The following is a 17,607-nucleotide window of genomic DNA, read 5'->3' on the forward strand; positions in this document are numbered from 1 at the left end:
GCGCCAATTGGAAAACGTGTTATCGGCTGATCGCAATTACATTTTACCATTGATTGCGTCTGAGAGAAGAAAAATATATGACATACATGCACAGATATGCGCACTCATACACATGGTATATGTAAAGTTATGTACATATACAAACAATTTTCCAACAAAGAAACGATTCGGACAAGTGACAAGAAAAGCTGACAATGAGTATATCATAGTTTCTTATCAGCAATTCCTAATTATTACCACATCAAATAAACAACTTTAGAATTAAATCCACTTGCAGACCGTTTTATCAAGCATTTGTTACTGTGTTACCGCCTAGAGAATATTTAGTTTTTGACGAACATTAGAGAAGATTATGGATCGTATTCCACAAAAATGGAGATGTTATTTATTTGTGCAACCGCCCTTATTACTGCTATTGATCTCTTTGTCGATGTCAGGTAACAAACCTAAATAACTCTAAATTATGAAAAAAATAATTTTTCATCTTAGTACAACGGCTATATGGATGTATTTTTTTGCAGGTACTGTTTTCATAGATTTGCTAGTATATCGTACGTGCCTCATAACGTTGAAATTAAATGAAACGGAGTGCCTTGTGCTTCATAACAATAGCACTAGCGAGGAGGCAAAAAAAATTAATTCTTTAGCCCAACCGTACGTGGCCAATATTTTGATGGGTAAATCCTTCATAGAAAGCATTACCCCATCACTCCTAATGTTATTTCTGGGTCCATGGAGTGATAAATATGGCAGGAAGCCTCTTATGCTTTCCGGATATATAAGTAATCATATTTTTATTTAAGCACTAAAGATTTAACTTAGAAAGAATCATTAAGATTCAGATATTCAATTGTAATCATATTTTTGTTGATGTATGAATATCATTGTAAAAGAGAATCGCGTGAGAGAAACTTTTTATTGTTTTTAGAAGTATTATATATTGAAATTAAATTATATAAATGTTGAAATAAAATCTCAATAGAAATTAAAATTAAAACTTTAGAGTTAAATGGCTTTGAGCTATATATAAGCTGGGATTTAATGCTAATTAAGTAATAACTCTAAATTATGAAAAAAATCGTTAATGGTAGAAAATGTTACAATGATATAAAATATAATAATATAACGTTGTCAGAAATAATTGGAAGTATCATTGAAGTATGATTCCTTTATAATTTAGTATTATTACTTAAAACCCAACTTGATTCAGGGAGTCAATTATGTAATTTTTTTCCTATGGTTGAAACGTAAAAGGTCAATACATACATATTTAAAAATTATTACATTTCCATTCCAGAGAAAAAATTACATGATCGATTCCCAGAGCTCTGCAATTTTATTTTATTTCAATTGTAGATTGAATTATAATAATTGTTATAATAGACAGTAATAGATAAGAGAATAATCCTGCAAAAATTATATGTATGATAAGAAATTTCATAATTCACACATTATGATCAATCCATGACGCTTTTAGGAAATGTAATAGAGTTATTCACAGTTTCCGTAATTCTAGGTGTATCTTTAACTTATATTCTACTCTCTGTAATGGCTAATTGGGATATTGTACCTTGGTATTTCCTGATAGCCTATATTCCTGTTGCTCTCTTTGGTGGCCTAAGCGTATTGCTATTAGCTACATCATGTTACATCACTGATATAATAGACGATAAAGAGCGGGCATGGCATTTCGCCTTTTTACAAGCGTTGGTCTCTCTCGGTTTATTAATTGGATTGCTTTCTGGTCCAGCGATATTTGACACATGCGGTTACACTGCTGTATTCAGTGTTGCGACTGTGTTCTGCATTCTGGCAACATTGTACATATTACTTTTCGTCCCGGAAACTGTACAAAGTCAAACTTCCGTAGGTGTTTCAAAGCGTTCATTAAATCAAGTCAAAGAAGTAGACGCACAAGCCAACTTACAATAGAGACTAGATTATTAGAAGATGAATTATAATGAATATTTCAAATGAATAGCGAATAATCATCTTTTATTTATCTTTATAGGGTATCTGCAATGTATTTGACTTAACGTTAATAAAAGATCTTATTGATACATGTTTTAAGAAGAGATACGGATTCAATAGATCGTTAGTCTGGAGCTGCGTAGCTTGTCTTACATTTCTCTTGATTGTTTTTGAAGGCTCTCTCAGTATCGGATATCTGTTCGTAAGCGCGCGGCTTGGCTGGACTATACAACAATATTCTGTTTATAATGCTGCAGATATTGTAGTGCAAGTATTTGGTACGATATTTGGTATCAAAGTAATGCGGAAATATGCAGGTTCGTTTTAACAACACTTTAACACAATTCATTATTTGTTGTAATAATTTATCAAGAATTTATGAAGTGTTTTGTATGATTTTAGGATTTCCAGAGACTGTAATTGCTATAATATCTATTATATCGTCTTTTGGTAGTGCCTTGGTACGTGCCTTTACATGGTTGTCTTGGCATATGTATTTATCAATGGTTCTAGGAATATTTGGAGACATATCTCGACCAATGATACGTGCTATATTATCCAAGGCAGTACCTGTGCAGGATGCAGGTAAAACCTTGTATTTTGATTTTAATAAATGGTTATAAAATAAACTATAAAAAGAAAGAAAACTTATCCAGCAAGCACTAACTAACAATAACATAACTGTTAGTATAATTTCCTATTTAATAATATAATTGTAGTATAATAATTATATAACAACAATAGTTGTTAAGTGGGAAATTATAATTAAGGTTTATGTTACTATTTGTTGCTGTTTGCTGGGTAGATTCGTGTCAGATAAAATATTTTTAGTCTGTGTACAATCTCTAATGGTTTTCTGAAATACTTACATTAATCTTGTAAAGAGTATATTAAAAAATATATTTATTTCAACAGGAAAGATTTTCTCTCTGGCTATGACTCTAGAGACACTGTTACCATTTGCAGCAGATTCTCTGTATACTTTTATATACTCCCACTACATGCCACCTTTATATCCTCTTCCAGTGTGGTTTTTATCGACAGTATTTTACGTCATAACTATTGTGATATTGATATATATTCAAATACAAGTGATAAAAAACCTCACAGTGTCTTATATTCCAATAACAGAAGACAATAATGTCTCGTTGATATCTTATCAAGAAGACAGAAGTACAAATGTTTTTACTCAAAATAAATCAAATGATTAGCTAAATGTGAGAAGAAATATTCTCGTATGTATATTCTTAACAATATGTAAAGTATTTTTTATTGTATATTTATAGATTTTTAGATTTTTAGATTTGTGAAATTTTTATATTATATACAGGTATACAAATTTGTGAATAAAAGCCATGTATATACACTCTTTTGTTTTAATATTATGAACAATTTCCAATTAATGGCCTCGCATTTTTATAATTTGATGCTCGATGTGTAATCTATTTTTATGACGGAAGGAAAGAAAGTGTTAGTACTTTTCGTATATATGTATTTTTTCTATGGACATTCTTAACATTTTTTTATATTGCAATATTTTACAAGCGAAAATACAAAATAGAATTCGTATGAAATTAAAGTAGGCACATAAAAATATGATAAATATTTTATAACTTAACTTGGGATTTTAAAAAAATTAAATTGTACAACTTTGTAAATACATTAATTGTTATTCTAATATTATTAACTTTGATTATTTATTCAACAAGAAAGCTTTAAAGAAAAAGTATATATATTACCTAAACAGCACAGATTTCCAAGAAATGTCCTTATGTTTTACGAACGTTCTAAGATGTTCCCAGGACGTCTCTCAGATAAAGTATGCTGTATAGATCAAGTATTTATAAAGAGATAGAAATTCTATGTATATTTTTATATTATTTCGTAAGTTCACTTTTTTCATCTTTAAAAATATAAAGCAAAATTATTTTCAATGTAAAAGAATAAATTTATTTACTGAGAATTTCTCTCTATAAATATTGTTATTTTTACTTTTTACAACTTATCGTAATAATCCACATGATCGGCTGAATTGTATTTATGCTCTTTCAAGACTTGCACAAGACGATTAACAGTCTGCTCTGTGGTCAATACAGTTTTCTTTTCTCGCATCTCATTAAATGCCTTTTTGGCTTTGGGATCAATAATTTTTTCGCAAGCCATTGCAAACATATCCGTGTCGACAGGTCCTGGTGAATAATTCAATACGTTTACATCAGGATTTTCTAAAGCAAAAACCTGTACGAAGAAAAAAGCATATTGAAAAAATATGATATCTACTTTGTGATTAACATGGATAGAGTATATTAAAAAAACATATATGTATACCTTAAAGTACATTTCTCGTGCTGCTTTCACCGAGCAATATTGACCACAGCCAACGCCTGCTTGAATTCCATATATGGATGTGATATTAATAACTATTTTTTTAATAGTTTTACTATTAAATGTATTCATGACCACCGTATTTAATACAGCAGGAACGAAAAAGTTCAGATCGTAAAATTCTCTCCAAATGTTTATGTCCCGTATGTCATTTACAGCTTGAGAAACATTGCCCATGGAGCCTACATTATGTATTAGAACCATTCGATCAAACGCATCGGGAGTAGTTTCCTTCAAAGATTCCGATAGAAATTCTAGAACATTATAAAAGAAATACATTTTTTTTCAGCGATTATATCTGTATTTAAAAAATACGCTTGAAAATGGAAACTTTAATTTACCTTCCAACTTTGTATCAGTTGATTTACTTAAATCTGCACTAATAGTACAAACTTTTACTTTAGAAGATATATTTTTCGCGACTTCTTCCAACGCATCTTTATTTCTCGCTAATAAAAGAACACGCGAGCCTTCCTCCAGCATCGAACCAAATGTTATCGCAATCTCGCGACCGATTCCGCGACTTGCGCCCGTTACCAGTAGAAAAACTTTGCCAGATAATGCTTCAATCGACATGGTTGTCTTATGTAAATTTATGGAAACTAATTAATAAGCTCTGGCTTGTATTCTGTTGATGGCTCTGTTAATGGATTTATTTGTAATTCCTCTGTATTATTTTGTTCTTGCTCAGCCTGTATAGTTGTTTGAAGTACATCTGCTTTCAGAAGATGAACTAATTCGCTGGCTGTTAAAGCCTACAGATAACACAAATATCAAATATTATATATTTATAAACAAAATAAGACTGATAAGACTCTGTTACAAATAAATAAATCTAGCAAAAAAACGCAGCAGTTGGCCTCGTGAACAGAGTTATTAAGCATTAAGTTAGAAGGAGGATAAAATATCTGTCATTCTGATCTGATATAGCACTATGTATACATTCTACTTTAAATACACAAATTCACTGCTTTAAAAAGATAAATTCACTGCTTTAAAAACATGAATTCACTACTTTAAAAACATAAATTCATTACTTTGCAAATAGAAATTCACTGCTTTACAAACAAAAATTCACTGCTTTAAGCACTCAAATTCTTTGCATTAGCAATAAATTTGTGTTTGTGAAACAGAGAATTTGTGTTTTTAAAGCAGTGAATTTATGTTTTTAAAGCAGTAAATTTGTCTTTTTAAAGCAGTAAATTTGTATAATTAATACAGAATACATATACATATATACAGTATATGTATATGTATTATTGTATACACAGTATATGTATATGACTATATTTGAGTCAGGATAACAGATATCAATCTGTCTCTAACTTTGAAGCTTAATAATTCGATTCACGAGACTGACCGTTGCGTTTTCTTGTCAGATTCTTTCGTTTTGAGTGAAAACACGTCAAATAAGTGTATTTTTATTAAGATTTGAGGCGGGGAGAGGGGGGGGGGTATTCTAAATAATATTCTAAATAATTATAATAATATTATATATAGAGATAAGATTATGATAAATGATAAACATATATAGTCTGATATATATAGACGTATTGTGTTATCTTATTTTGATTGATATATAGACAGATGTTATATATATGTTATATTCTAAATTCTAAGCCTTAGAAGAAATCTTTATGGCCTGGATTTAGCAAATAAATGTTGTAAGAATCATATTCTCAATCATTATCATCATAATCATATTATTATTATTATTATTGACCATCCAGATGCTCACCTGCAGATGAGGAGCTATGTGCCGTACCAGAGGATTCGACGCCAATTCAGCTTCTTCTTCAGACTGGGGATTGTTCCCAGAGGTGATTAAACGCGCGATGCAGTCCTCCTTTGCCACTGACAGCGACGTCACAAGATCCTTTTTCGTGGTACCTCCCTGAAGCACTTTCAACCTAGAATCTGTCACAGAAAAGAAATTAGAAATCGTAAAAAAAAAATCAGTCAAAGGCGTGAATCGGTAATTCTTACACAGCTTTTGTAGATATTGTTCCGAGTCGGACAATCGGCGATGGCTTGGACGGTCTTCGTCCAAGAAAGAATCTTCAAAACGATCGTTCGGCGTATCGTCGTCGACCGCAGCTTCCGCACGCGTTCCGCACCAAGGATCGCTAGCATCCGTTTTCATTCTTAAATCATGCAGTTATCTAAAAATGACCTTGCTTAAGAATTGCGCCGCACTCACTGCACTTTCGCTTTTTTCCTCTATTAGTCAACTGAATACAACTGAATACACGAGGAGATTGCGTCATATTGTGTAAGAACGTTATACTCCCATGATAAAAGCATTCCGCCACCGTGGACCAGTGAAAACAACTGATATCAATATATACTTAAAAGTGGTATCGACCGTTCGTCGATATCACGAACGATATTTTAACATTTAAATCGATTATAACATGGAATTTTTTACTGATTTTATATCGTGTATATATTTTATATAATATATATATGTTTATACTATATATTTTATATATATATATATATACATTTTCTCTAAATCACATTTATATATGAACTACAAAATGAATTATATTTATTTTGGATTTATTTTATTATATATATATATAAAATATATAGTATATACATATATATATTATATAAAATAAAATATATATTGAGTATGAAATTATTATGCGTATTATATTAATTAAGATATATATATGTATATATATCCTTATTATGTTTATGCAGTTTAGCTTTCTGTTTGCTGATAACACTAATTTTTATTGGTAATATTACTATATCTGTCCACGTTATTACACAGTAAGAATAAATTATGATAAACAAACAAAAAATCGTTCTTATAACTCTTGCTACAAATTAGATATGAAATAAATAATTGTATATATACACACATAATTGCAGTGTGTCTTATCAGACTTATTATGCTTGATCTTCCATTTTCAACATTCAAGAATATTTTATGCGAAATATTATGGAGATAAATGTGTATTAACTTTATTCACTTGATTCTTTTATCTTTATTTATGAGACGTTATTGAAGACTTTCTATATTTGTGGGTATAATATTTTATTTCTGTCTTGCATCGATAGCAGATCACATTGATTAATACAGAGACAAATAGTCGATTATATTACAAGAAATACTGCACAAGCGAAATTTCTTCATAATATACGCCTGCAATATGTATGACGTCTACAATTCATTTCTTATACATATAATGCATATAATTAGCTTGACGAATTCCTCAAGCCATAACAGATATAATTAACACACTATATAAAAAATAAATAAACTTATATTAGTATTCGTTAATAATTTGTTAATAATTTGCCATCGAAATAATTTATTATATTCTAATAACAAATTTACTATGTGCCCGATTCAACTTTTAAAAATTTCCATAGGTCATATGGATTTAATTATGTTGAGAACACGATCCTCTATTATTTCCTCGAAGCATTTGACGAAGTTAGATTTTATAAGAATATTGATTTAAATCTGTGAATTTTGAGAGGTACAAATAGCGCGATTTTTAAAGTAAAACGAGATTAAATTATGATCACAAATCTGTACGTGCTCGCATTTTATTTCACGTATAAATATTGTACTGACTTAACGTGCTAAATTTGAATTTTGTATTGCAACGAACGAGCTCATTACATGGGATTGCATGAAGATTGTGATTTCAAATTTTTTCGGAAAACATAATTGAAAACTACACTGTAAAAAATGTCATAAAATTTAATGTACTTTTACACAAATTAAATTCAATTTTATGACACTAATTAAATTTAATGTATCTGCAACTGAAAAGTATATTTAAGTACATGTACATGAAAGTGTACTTTTCATAAAATTTTACAAAATTTTCGGTACATTTTTTATTAAATTTTATATAGATTTGCATGAAAATTTAATAAGTAAACGTTAAATTTAAGTTACTCAACATTCAATATTTTTAATCTTACCTGCTTGAAATTTACTTCCATTACATGTACTGGAAGCAAATTTCTTTTTTTTTAATAGTGTATATTAGTGTATGATGACCGCCTTTAAAAATATCAGCATTAATATGTCACCGAATATTTATTTTTTACACCAATTTTTTGAAAAGTTTGCCAGTCATACGAACAAGACGAAAAATTTTATCAACAAATCATGCAGATGAAATGTAATAAAGAAAAATATTTTTGAAATAATTTCTTAGTTATGTTAATCAATTACAAAAAAATTTAAAAAAACATTAACGCAATACATTTAATTTCAATAAAAAATTCATTGAACGTGAAAAAAGTCGTATGTATCTGTACGTGTGTATTTGTGATCATATTTGGTATCAGAACTTTAAAAGTCGCACTACTTGTAGCCAAAATTATCAACTTTAAATCGACGTTACATTCTTATAAGATCTACCTAATTCTTTTGGGGTGGAGGGTTATATTCCTGATCACGTGACTTTTGGAAAATTTTCGTGGACACATATTACATAATCATTAATCTATCTTAATTCGAACTAAAAAAAAGTACATATGTGTGTAACGTGTTCTTGCCATTATTGTTCGTTGAGATCACTCGTAACAGAATAAATATGTCTCATGAGACAATTGGAATGTTCCTTCTCTTTATACTGATACGCCCTGAAGATAGAATTATTGACACAGATATTGACTAATATTCCTTATGGCTATTCTATTATCATTTTTCCCTCTCCGAATTGCAGTGACAAACATCGAATCAACATGTGCACATTATCCATTGCGTATAATATACATGTGCACTCACAGATGCACTCAACAATAAATACACGGCATACGAGAATATAACAAGTACTCTTTGTATATAGCTATGTTTATTGCTATTCAATAATTAAAAGTAGAATACCGCAAGGTCTACTCATCATCTTATGGATAAGTGTCAATCTGTCATGTCCTTATAAATAATGCTTTCTCAATTATAAACTAGAACAGTGTTTCCCAACGTTTTTTAATATAAATCTTTTAACATATACAAGAAGATTGTTAACAACACTCCAATGGTTTCTTCTTTTCATAAATTTTATTTTCTTATGACATCTTTCACAATGAAAAAAAGATATACGTGTTTAGAATATTCTTTTTCTTCTTATTTTACTTCCTAATATTATTTAAAATTAATTTTTTTTTATTACACACGCATAATAAAAATTTAATTAATTAAATACGTTACTTTTTCTTATGATGCATAAAAGTAACATAATGGAAAAATTATTTAAATTATATTGACTTAATCATATGTTAAAATAATATATACTTAAACACAGAGTGTTTGATCTGGCGTGGAAAATACTTTATCAATTATCTATTTGCTTAATATGCTATTTAATCTGCTAATAACTATGGCATTACTGAACTATTGCTTAAATAGACATACTCTCCTATATTATGTTTCTCTCTCCAATAAAGTAGCAAATTTGTCACAAATAGGAAGCACTGTTCTAGAATCACAAATCTGTGTACACATTCAAGATATTGTTCTTTAAAAATATCTGTGCTGGAATAAATATGTATCATGTGTAATATACAACCATAGAAACACGTCCAGCTTTGCTCGCACTCTTTACTCACTTGCTTTTATTGCAATTTTGTGATAAAGCTATTTATAGAAATTTTCTTCTTCCGTCAACGTTATAATTACAATTATAACTTAGAAAGATGAAGAATTATCTTCAAATTTTTAAATAGCGATAAACGACATTGGTGCAATCATCTTCTGCTATTAAGCAGCTAAAGCTAAATAAGTACTGCTTGTATAATTTTTTTAATATAAATATTTCATCGATTTAATCGCGTATTAAAGATACATAAGCCTATAAGAAAGAGAGAAATGCACTCAGTATAACCAATAATCCTTATAATAAAATTAGGTATTGTATGTCATTTTAAATATTTCCATTTTTTTACATATATACGTTCCCGTTTAGTAACTATACAATAATTATACATTATTATGCAACAATTAGATATATATTCAAGTCGCAAATTATTTCAAATACAGGCCTAACAAATAAATCTATCACGCTGTTAAAAGTTTATAAAATGAACAAGTTTGCTAGAGTTAATCAGAGCTAAATCAAATTGAATCATAAAAAAATACTTATGTATGAAAATATCATACGAAAATATGGTATTCATTTCTGTGATTTATAAAACTGATAACGCTTGTTTAAATATCTGCAATAATGTACTTGTACTTTAAAATACAGAGTTAATTACGTGTTTTTAGATATGCTGATCACAATACAAGCTGGTCATCTACCTATTATATGGGAACTCATTGTAACACAGAGAAGATCTAGATATCACTGATTATATCTATATCACTTATACACAGAAGCTATAAATTTCTACATTTAAATTACTACAATTTGAAAATGCGTTCGTTTTAGGGTGATCAAAGTCGACTCAACTTAAATAATTTAAATTTGAAACGACTTTACACTCAAAAACATTCGCCTTTTCTTTTTCTATACTACCAAAAGTAATGCAGTTTGAAATGGAATACATCTTACTCTAGACCGCCTTCTTCTTCTAGTTTCGATAAGAATTTTGCGACTCTGTAACTTGGTTCCACTTGACGTGCCATATCAATTAGGCAAAGCAATTTTTTAATACCGATGAAAACTCTGAAATCATAAAATGCATGGTGATAAAATATATCATAATAAAATATACATATATTAGGCGTCGAGTGACTTTCCACTCGGTGCGATTGATTCGCGATCTGTAGATCGGATTCAATCCCACTTGCGCCTCCCTACGTGATTTTTTGCGTTTAAGGAGCCGAAAATGACATCTGATGATTAAGAAGATCTTTGATCACCAGCGCCGTTTGGATCCGGTGTTAAACTGTAGGTTCCATATACTATATATCTTACCGTTTTCCTTGAAGCTTTGCATGCAAAGAAGCCATTTCGTGTTTTGAAAAAAGATCAACTTCGTCTAACACACTTAACAAATGATCAGGGCTTGACAAATTAGGCACATGAAGGATAGTATTAAATGCTGAAAGTAATTCCAGGTCATCTAAAACTTGTCTGTAAAAAGAAATATATTATTAAGAATACATTTTTAAATTACTTCTTTCCATAGAAAAAAATTTTTATCTTACCTACGACTAGAAGTGCATAGAATTAATAGTTTACGACCAGGCGGCGGCGATTTCTTTAATAACACCAAAAGTGCTTGCAATGTTAGATTAGAATATCTTGGTCCAATTGGGCCGTAATCCAAAAGACGTTCAATATTATCAACTAAAATGCAGCTGAGCTGCGAACGATATGCATCGTCAAACACCTAAAATGTACAAATTATTTTAATTACATCAGATATAATTACAAATATATTTATAGAGAAATATAAAATAAGTTATATTATACCTTTCGTATAGAAAGACATTTTGCCGATTCAATAAAACCGACCATGTCTTCGGGTGTACACACTTTAACAAATGGAAAGTCCGAATTCTTTGCAATTTGTGCGGCAAGCGCCGTCTTTCCACTGTTCGGTGGTCCCTCCAAAAGAACAGAAACAAGTCCAGATCCTTCAGTCGCCCGAGCTTGTTGAATGCATAGACCGCCATCAGCGAGTATTTCAACCACTGGTCTTCCCCAGTGAATAATTCCACGAGTTAACAATTGGGTCAATGTTTCAGCACTTGTACCAAATGCCTAAACGATGTGAAAATATAACATATAGTTGCTATGTTTGATATAAATAAATATATAAATAAGAATAATTAGTTAATATACATTCACAGAGTCCAATTATAAAAATAATTATTCAATAAATAACAAACATTTTCAATTCTTGACCACTTACCGGTTTAACATCATGTTCCAATGCATGGAAAAAGTCACTTCGAGATACCATAAGCTTTTCCATTGCAGCTGGATCTACTTCCACTTTGTTGGAAGCTTTAATTAATCGATTCATGGCGGTACTTTGGGCTGCTCTAACTAAACCTTCCAATTCTGCACCACTAAAATTCTTAGTCAAAGTAGCCATCTCTTTTAAGTCTACATCAGGCGCTATTTTTTTATATTCTCTCATTCGGGATGTGTGGATATTAAGAATTTGGTGTCGTCCATGTTCGTCTGGTAAGCTAATTTCCATTTGCAACTTTAAGCATGGAAAATAAAGATACACTTAAAATATTAAATAACAAATAGAAAGATATATCTTAAGGAGATATATCAAACTGTATTGAATTAACGCGAATTGAACTAAAAACATTCTATTCATATTCGTGCACGTTCAGCTTATAAAAACTTTTTGTCTTATTAAATAAATTCTTTACCTCCAATCTGCCAGGTCTTAACAAAGCCTCATCGATCATATCTCTTCTATTAGTCATACCAATAACAAGAATGTTATTTAATTGTTCAACACCATCAATTTTTGCAAGAAGCTGATTAACCACTGTATCATGAACCCCTGTGTTTCCAGCAACACTACCTCGAGATTTACAAATAGCATCTACTTCATCGAATATGATTATGTGAAGTCCACTGTTTGGTCCAAGCTAAAAAAATATACAATATTATTCTTAAATTTTTTCCGCCTGTTACATGTAAAGAGAATCCAATTTATATACATACTGTATCCATAATATATATTTCCAAATAATATATATTTCAAATTATTTACCCTCTTTTCTTCCTCTTCTGCATCAGCGAACAATCTTCTGATGTTAGCCTCGCTCTCTCCAACATATTTATCCAAAATTTGTGGACCATTTACAATTTTCGGTTCCCTTGCATTTAACATTGTTCCTATTTGCCGAGCCATTAACGTCTTTCCTGTACCAGGTGGTCCATACAACAAGATTCCTTTTACATGCTTGCAACCCAATTGAGTGACAATCTCCGTTGGAAAAACACGGGATGCAAAGGCTCTTCGGAAAATAGCGCTAAACTCCTTATCCAAGCCACCAATACCCATTTTCTGAAAGTCCCAATCTGGATTGATAATCGCTTGTCGGACAGCTTTCCCTTTAGACTGTCCAACAAGGTTCAAACTGGAGGTCTCTGCCTTCTCGAACTGGATTATAGTGTCGCCCAAGCAACGTCCCATTTTTGTCTTCTTAGGCATCGTACTTTGCCCCGAACTGATGGCTGACAAGTCGGCAGCTTCCAAACTTTTGATGACTAATCCAAGCAGTTTCTTATCCTTAAACTGAAATGCCAGCTGCTGACCCACGGTGAATGCCTGCCCGGAAAACTGCATCAAGAAGTCCTTAGCCATTTCATCCGTATTGTATGGTTCCAAAGTGACACTGTAGTAACAATATATTAATATAACAATTAAAAAAAAGTTAATAGAAGACTACAGTATTCAAATCCAAATTCTTTGTGCATTTGTGTATAAACTTAATTATGTTCATTTAATTACAAATATTTTATAAAATATTTTATAAATTAATACATATAAATTAATACATATAAATATTTTAATTTTTTGTCATATGTGTATGGTATGTAGCTTTTCCATTAACATACGTTTTTTTCTGCAGAAAATCAGCTTCCAAAACGATGTTGCATAAACATTCTGTGTTAGAAGTTGGATCAAAATGATATGGCCGAACTTCAATCTCTTGATTGAGAGATAATGTTGCCCATTTCCGTTGAGGTAAGCTAAAACCAACTGTACCACGTGGAATCTCATGATGTGTTCTCACAGTAAACACGAAATGATAATTTGGTGCTGTAGTTACTTCAATATGCCTGTAACGGACAATAAAATAAACATATCAATCAATATACTTATTGTATCATGATTTAAAAATATACATGACTCTGTATAGTCTATAAAAAAACTCGTGTAAATTTTTAAGGAATTTTAAAATAAAACAAATTTATATAAATAATAATTTGTGCAATTGAGTTTATATAAGTTAATAAAACTATAAAATGTTTTAAAGTTTTTATTTAAAAATGTATATTCTATAAAATAAATAAATGAGATAAATAATTTGTTGTCTTATTTGGCTGGCTACATTTACAATGTGCGCCTAGTCCATGATCTATACGATAGATGTTTTTGTTTAATTTACAGAACACCTATTGTATAGGCCGTGTAGCCACAGATTATTTTACATTGTTTGAATATGTACAATTTATAACCTAACTTAAATTTTTATAACTAACACTAACAATTATATGGATATTTATAAGATAATTATAATTGTATGTATATTATGTAATAAATTCTTCAAATATATTAATAAATTATATAATAAATATAAGATAAATTTACGATGAAAATATTCTTTAAAATATATTCTTTTGTATAATCAATAATTTTTCTGAACTCAACCTATTTTTATATTTTATCTAGAATTAATTTTAAGACATAGGTGAAAATATATATGTAACATAAATATGCATTAATTTATGAACTAAGTAAAATATAAATATTTAATTTCTCAATTGATTTTTTAGAGACAATCATACGTGTAAAACAACAATGAAACGAGTGTCAAATCATGTGTCATCTTACCTGACATCATCAGGAAAATCGTCGGCGTTGATAATGGCACAGTTGGAGAGGCTGAGCTCGTCCGTGGGACACCTCACTGCTTTCATCCGCTGAAGCATATAAGATTACGTTACCTTATATTTTATGCAAGACAACAAGCTTGACGAAGGGGAGTTATTGATGCGGCTTCGATTCGAAGGGGGAGGGACGACGGAGCGGAGCAGATTGTGCGGAGGCTCCTCGCACGCGCTCTTATCCGCGAAACCGACAACTCCAGGTGGCATCGCCACCGGTCGGTTTGTGGTGGCAACAAAACCCACGCTTGATTTTCACGATCTGAATGGTACTCACCATCTTCGACATGTCTTACGACGAGAAATCAACAAATTCTGGCTGCACTACGAACTACGACACAGTGGCGCAAACGTGTTCACAGTCCGCACCACTCTACACCTTTGATATTGATGCGGCAAAGTTGACCACAGTCATGCGCGAGAGAAAGAGCGAGTTGTTACTCTGTTACTCCTCCAGGTCGCTCTCTGTGTTGCGTTTGAAATCTCCCACTAGGCAGAAATCTTAATTTTTTCCAATGTATTATTAATTATCCTGCGAGAATTTATTAGTTTCTAAATTATTGTCTACACTAATTTTTCGAAATTTATAATTATTACAATTATTATAATTTCTTTTCTTTGAAATACTAAGAGCACCTGGTCCTGGTTAAATATTGAGTTTATCTCTTTTCTATTCCTAAAAAAAGTTTGATCAAAACTTGACAAAGGTCAAAAGAACAAGTTTTGTGCGTTGCCGGCCTCAATTTGTGTGTATCAACCGGCATAACTTCCAAATTCACCACTGGGTCATAAATGACGTGTGTACGGAATGTACATTTTTTGTAACTAAAAAATTTTTATTTTTTTCTTTATTTTCAACTAATTCTCGGTTGTATTGCGGGAATGTTTCGCGAATTATTAAAAGAAGAATTTAATCCTAAATACATTCGGTGGTATTGGATAAATATTAATTAAAAATTCTATATTCTTAATCGCGTATAGCTTTTAGATTTTATCATTCTGTTCAAATCGGAATAAATAAAAAAGAATTTTAAATTAATCTGTTATGCGTACAGAAAGAAAGTATTAATTAAATATAAAATTCAAGAATCCGAAAAATTCTTGGCTTAGCAGAATTTCTTCTAAATTTTTATCGTTCGACAAATTGACTAAATATAATATGGTTGCGTTTATACTGATTATTGAAAATCAAAGTTCAGATAATCCTTAAAATACTTTAATTTAATTTTTGTTATATGAGGTAATTATATTTCTACAATGAGGACTTATAAGGACTAATTATAGTCGAAACATATCGGTGAAAATTTATATTGTAAAATAATAAAATTTGCTTTCTCAAACATCTAATTATAGCTCGTTTAATTATTGACCTGAGAGATCCCGGATTCGATCCTAGGCAGAACAAAAAAATTTTCGTACGCTCGTAGGCAGTTTCAAACCACCAAGAGTATCCTTGCCATGTGCATTTCTATAAACAAAATCGTCATTCGGAATAGAAACTGTAGGTCCCTTATGATTACGTACAATCAGCGTGCGCACCACAGGCATATGATAGAAGTCATCACATTCTTTCAGAGGATTACGGATGGAGGAGGGAGACGAGGAGAGAACTATATTATCCAGTTTAATTTAATTGAAAAAGTATTTACATTTATTATCAAACAGGCTATATGTGTGCGTGTACATATATATCGCGTGTGTATATAACGTAATTCGTAGCGGCAGTATTAATAAAAAAAAAAAGTTTGATGTCTTTAGAGTTTATTAAAGCATATGTAAATATTATGCTTTAATAAACTCCAGACATCAAATTTTTTTTTTTTTATTAATAAAGCATAATATGTAAATATTATGCTTTAATAAACTCCGAAGACATCAATTTACTTTTTTTTTTTAAACAAAATCAAGCTACAAGAGCACTGGCCGTTGAACTTTCGTATTTCCAGTTTGGTGGCAGAGATCCTTTCGTCTTATAGTAACGTGCCAACCTGTGAATTCTCGACTCAACGAGAATTAAACGGAATTTGGAATCTTTATCTTTGCGATTTCGTTCCAAGTGTTTACGCACAGCGACGGCCTTTTTGATCAGGTAATAGAGATCCTCTGGTAGATCGGGAGCCAGACCCATGCTCTTTACAATGCGCAGAATTTTATTTCCTGTACGAAATCGTACTTGTGCTACTCCATGTGAGTCACGAAGTATGACACCTATAAAAATACAAATGTTGTCTTATATACGTTTTTTTTGTCATTTTGATAATTATCGAACTTGTTATTTTACAAAAGTGTCAGTGATGACCTATTGTGAAATAACAAATGATCAAATTCACATCAAACATCACTTATTATAATCTTGCAAACATATATGCGAGAAAATCAAATTAAAAACTCTAAGATCCCTCGAGTAGAGTTTGCTTTCAAATATATTGATTCCTTTAAATAAGCAGCTAGTAAAGCTTTTATTAACAGAAAAATAAATAATAATATATCAAAATTACCAATTTGAGATGGTGTATGTCCTTTTTTCGCTAGCTTATAGATAAGTTCTTTGCAATCTTCTGGTGTTAGTTTCAACCAAGTTGGTACACTTCGTCGGTAAGGAAGCGCCGACTGAGATATACCTTTTCTAAAAAATATAATATGCCATCATATAATATTCATTTTAAACTATAAAAAAAAA

General features: G+C 30.6%; 5 protein-coding genes across 7 annotated transcripts in view; 1 reads left to right on the top strand and 4 right to left on the bottom strand.

Moving 5' to 3' along the window:
• The first annotated feature begins 57 nt into the window (after nt 1-57).
• LOC108749875 (tetracycline resistance protein, class H-like) lies at nt 58-3,191 on the top strand. 2 transcript variants are annotated; one of them, XM_018488878.1, is made up of 7 exons: nt 58-198; nt 278-437; nt 522-782; nt 1,517-1,866; nt 2,012-2,288; nt 2,374-2,556; nt 2,887-3,191. In XM_018488878.1, the coding sequence occupies exons 2-7, from the start codon at nt 353-355 to the stop codon at nt 3,180-3,182; spliced, it is 1,452 nt and encodes a 483-aa protein (XP_018344380.1). In that variant the 5' UTR covers nt 58-198; nt 278-352; the 3' UTR covers nt 3,183-3,191. The 2 variants fall into 2 exon arrangements, with proteins under 2 accessions (XP_018344380.1, XP_018344379.1); XM_018488877.1 differs by having other exon boundaries at nt 58-437.
• A 729-nt stretch (nt 3,192-3,920) lies between these two features.
• LOC108749882 (sepiapterin reductase) lies at nt 3,921-4,948 on the bottom strand. The gene is made up of 3 exons (XM_018488887.1): nt 4,698-4,948; nt 4,300-4,610; nt 3,921-4,209 (listed from the first exon to the last, which is right to left on the bottom strand). Exons 1-3 carry the CDS (start codon nt 4,930-4,932, stop codon nt 3,967-3,969), a joined length of 789 nt encoding a protein of 262 aa, XP_018344389.1. The 5' UTR covers nt 4,933-4,948; the 3' UTR covers nt 3,921-3,966.
• On the bottom strand, nt 4,949-6,667 carry LOC108749883. Its single transcript, XM_018488888.1, has 3 exons — nt 6,343-6,667; nt 6,095-6,273; nt 4,949-5,111 (listed from the first exon to the last, which is right to left on the bottom strand). The coding sequence occupies exons 1-3, from the start codon at nt 6,497-6,499 to the stop codon at nt 4,959-4,961; spliced, it is 489 nt and encodes a 162-aa protein (XP_018344390.1). The 5' UTR covers nt 6,500-6,667; the 3' UTR covers nt 4,949-4,958.
• Nucleotides 6,668-10,488: 3,821 nt separating this feature from the next.
• Nucleotides 10,489-15,334, bottom strand: LOC108749857 (vesicle-fusing ATPase 1-like). The gene is made up of 10 exons (XM_018488848.1): nt 15,205-15,334; nt 14,875-14,963; nt 13,875-14,099; nt 13,024-13,651; nt 12,674-12,898; nt 12,196-12,495; nt 11,754-12,044; nt 11,486-11,670; nt 11,253-11,411; nt 10,489-11,000 (listed from the first exon to the last, which is right to left on the bottom strand). The coding sequence occupies exons 1-10, from the start codon at nt 15,214-15,216 to the stop codon at nt 10,883-10,885; spliced, it is 2,232 nt and encodes a 743-aa protein (XP_018344350.1). The 5' UTR covers nt 15,217-15,334; the 3' UTR covers nt 10,489-10,882.
• Nucleotides 15,335-16,605: 1,271 nt separating this feature from the next.
• Nucleotides 16,606-17,607, bottom strand: part of LOC108749881 (40S ribosomal protein S13) — a 1,831-nt gene continuing 829 nt past the window's right edge. Inside the window, exons 2-4 of one of the 2 annotated variants that reach the window (XM_018488886.1) lie at nt 17,426-17,553; nt 16,823-17,135; nt 16,760-16,777 (exon numbers count right to left, since the gene is read on the bottom strand). In XM_018488886.1, the coding sequence (XP_018344388.1) occupies nt 16,831-17,135; nt 17,426-17,553 (433 nt within the window). In that variant the 3' untranslated portion in view covers nt 16,760-16,777; nt 16,823-16,830. Of the gene's footprint in view, nt 17,136-17,425; nt 17,554-17,607 lie in introns of both variants that reach the window. The other variant, XM_018488884.1, reaches the window with a different exon arrangement.

Source organism: Trachymyrmex septentrionalis, unplaced genomic scaffold (assembly GCF_001594115.1).
Source record: "Trachymyrmex septentrionalis isolate Tsep2-gDNA-1 unplaced genomic scaffold, Tsep1.0 scaffold32, whole genome shotgun sequence".
Classification (NCBI taxonomy): Eukaryota; Metazoa; Arthropoda; class Insecta; order Hymenoptera; family Formicidae; genus Trachymyrmex; species Trachymyrmex septentrionalis.

What these genes read in the sequence shown, in the direction of transcription:
- LOC108749875 (XM_018488877.1), top strand. Translation starts at nt 353, where the DNA reads ATGGATCGTATTCCACAAAAATGGAGATGTTATTTATTTGTGCAACCG. An exon ending in TATGCTTTCCGGATATATAA is followed by an intron (nt 783 to 1,516) that starts GTAATCATATTT and finishes CCGTAATTCTAG; the next exon opens with GTGTATCTTTAACTTATATT. An exon ending in AGTACCTGTGCAGGATGCAG is followed by an intron (nt 2,557 to 2,886) that starts GTAAAACCTTGT and finishes TTATTTCAACAG; the next exon opens with GAAAGATTTTCTCTCTGGCT.
- LOC108749882 (XM_018488887.1), bottom strand. Translation starts at nt 4,932, where the DNA reads ATGTCGATTGAAGCATTATCTGGCAAAGTTTTTCTACTGGTAACGGGC. An exon ending in AACTGATACAAAGTTGGAAG is followed by an intron (nt 4,611 to 4,697) that starts GTAAATTAAAGT and finishes ATAATGTTCTAG; the next exon opens with AATTTCTATCGGAATCTTTG. An exon ending in CACGAGAAATGTACTTTAAG is followed by an intron (nt 4,210 to 4,299) that starts GTATACATATAT and finishes TTCTTCGTACAG; the next exon opens with GTTTTTGCTTTAGAAAATCC.
- LOC108749883 (XM_018488888.1), bottom strand. Translation starts at nt 6,499, where the DNA reads ATGAAAACGGATGCTAGCGATCCTTGGTGCGGAACGCGTGCGGAAGCT. An exon ending in ACAATATCTACAAAAGCTGT is followed by an intron (nt 6,274 to 6,342) that starts GTAAGAATTACC and finishes TTTCTGTGACAG; the next exon opens with ATTCTAGGTTGAAAGTGCTT. An exon ending in ACATAGCTCCTCATCTGCAG is followed by an intron (nt 5,112 to 6,094) that starts GTGAGCATCTGG and finishes TGTTATCTGTAG; the next exon opens with GCTTTAACAGCCAGCGAATT.
- LOC108749857 (XM_018488848.1), bottom strand. An exon ending in GATTTTCCTGATGATGTCAG is followed by an intron (nt 14,100 to 14,874) that starts GTAAGATGACAC and finishes TGTCCGTTACAG; the next exon opens with GCATATTGAAGTAACTACAG. An exon ending in GCAAAGCTTCAAGGAAAACG is followed by an intron (nt 11,001 to 11,252) that starts GTAAGATATATA and finishes TTATGATTTCAG; the next exon opens with AGTTTTCATCGGTATTAAAA.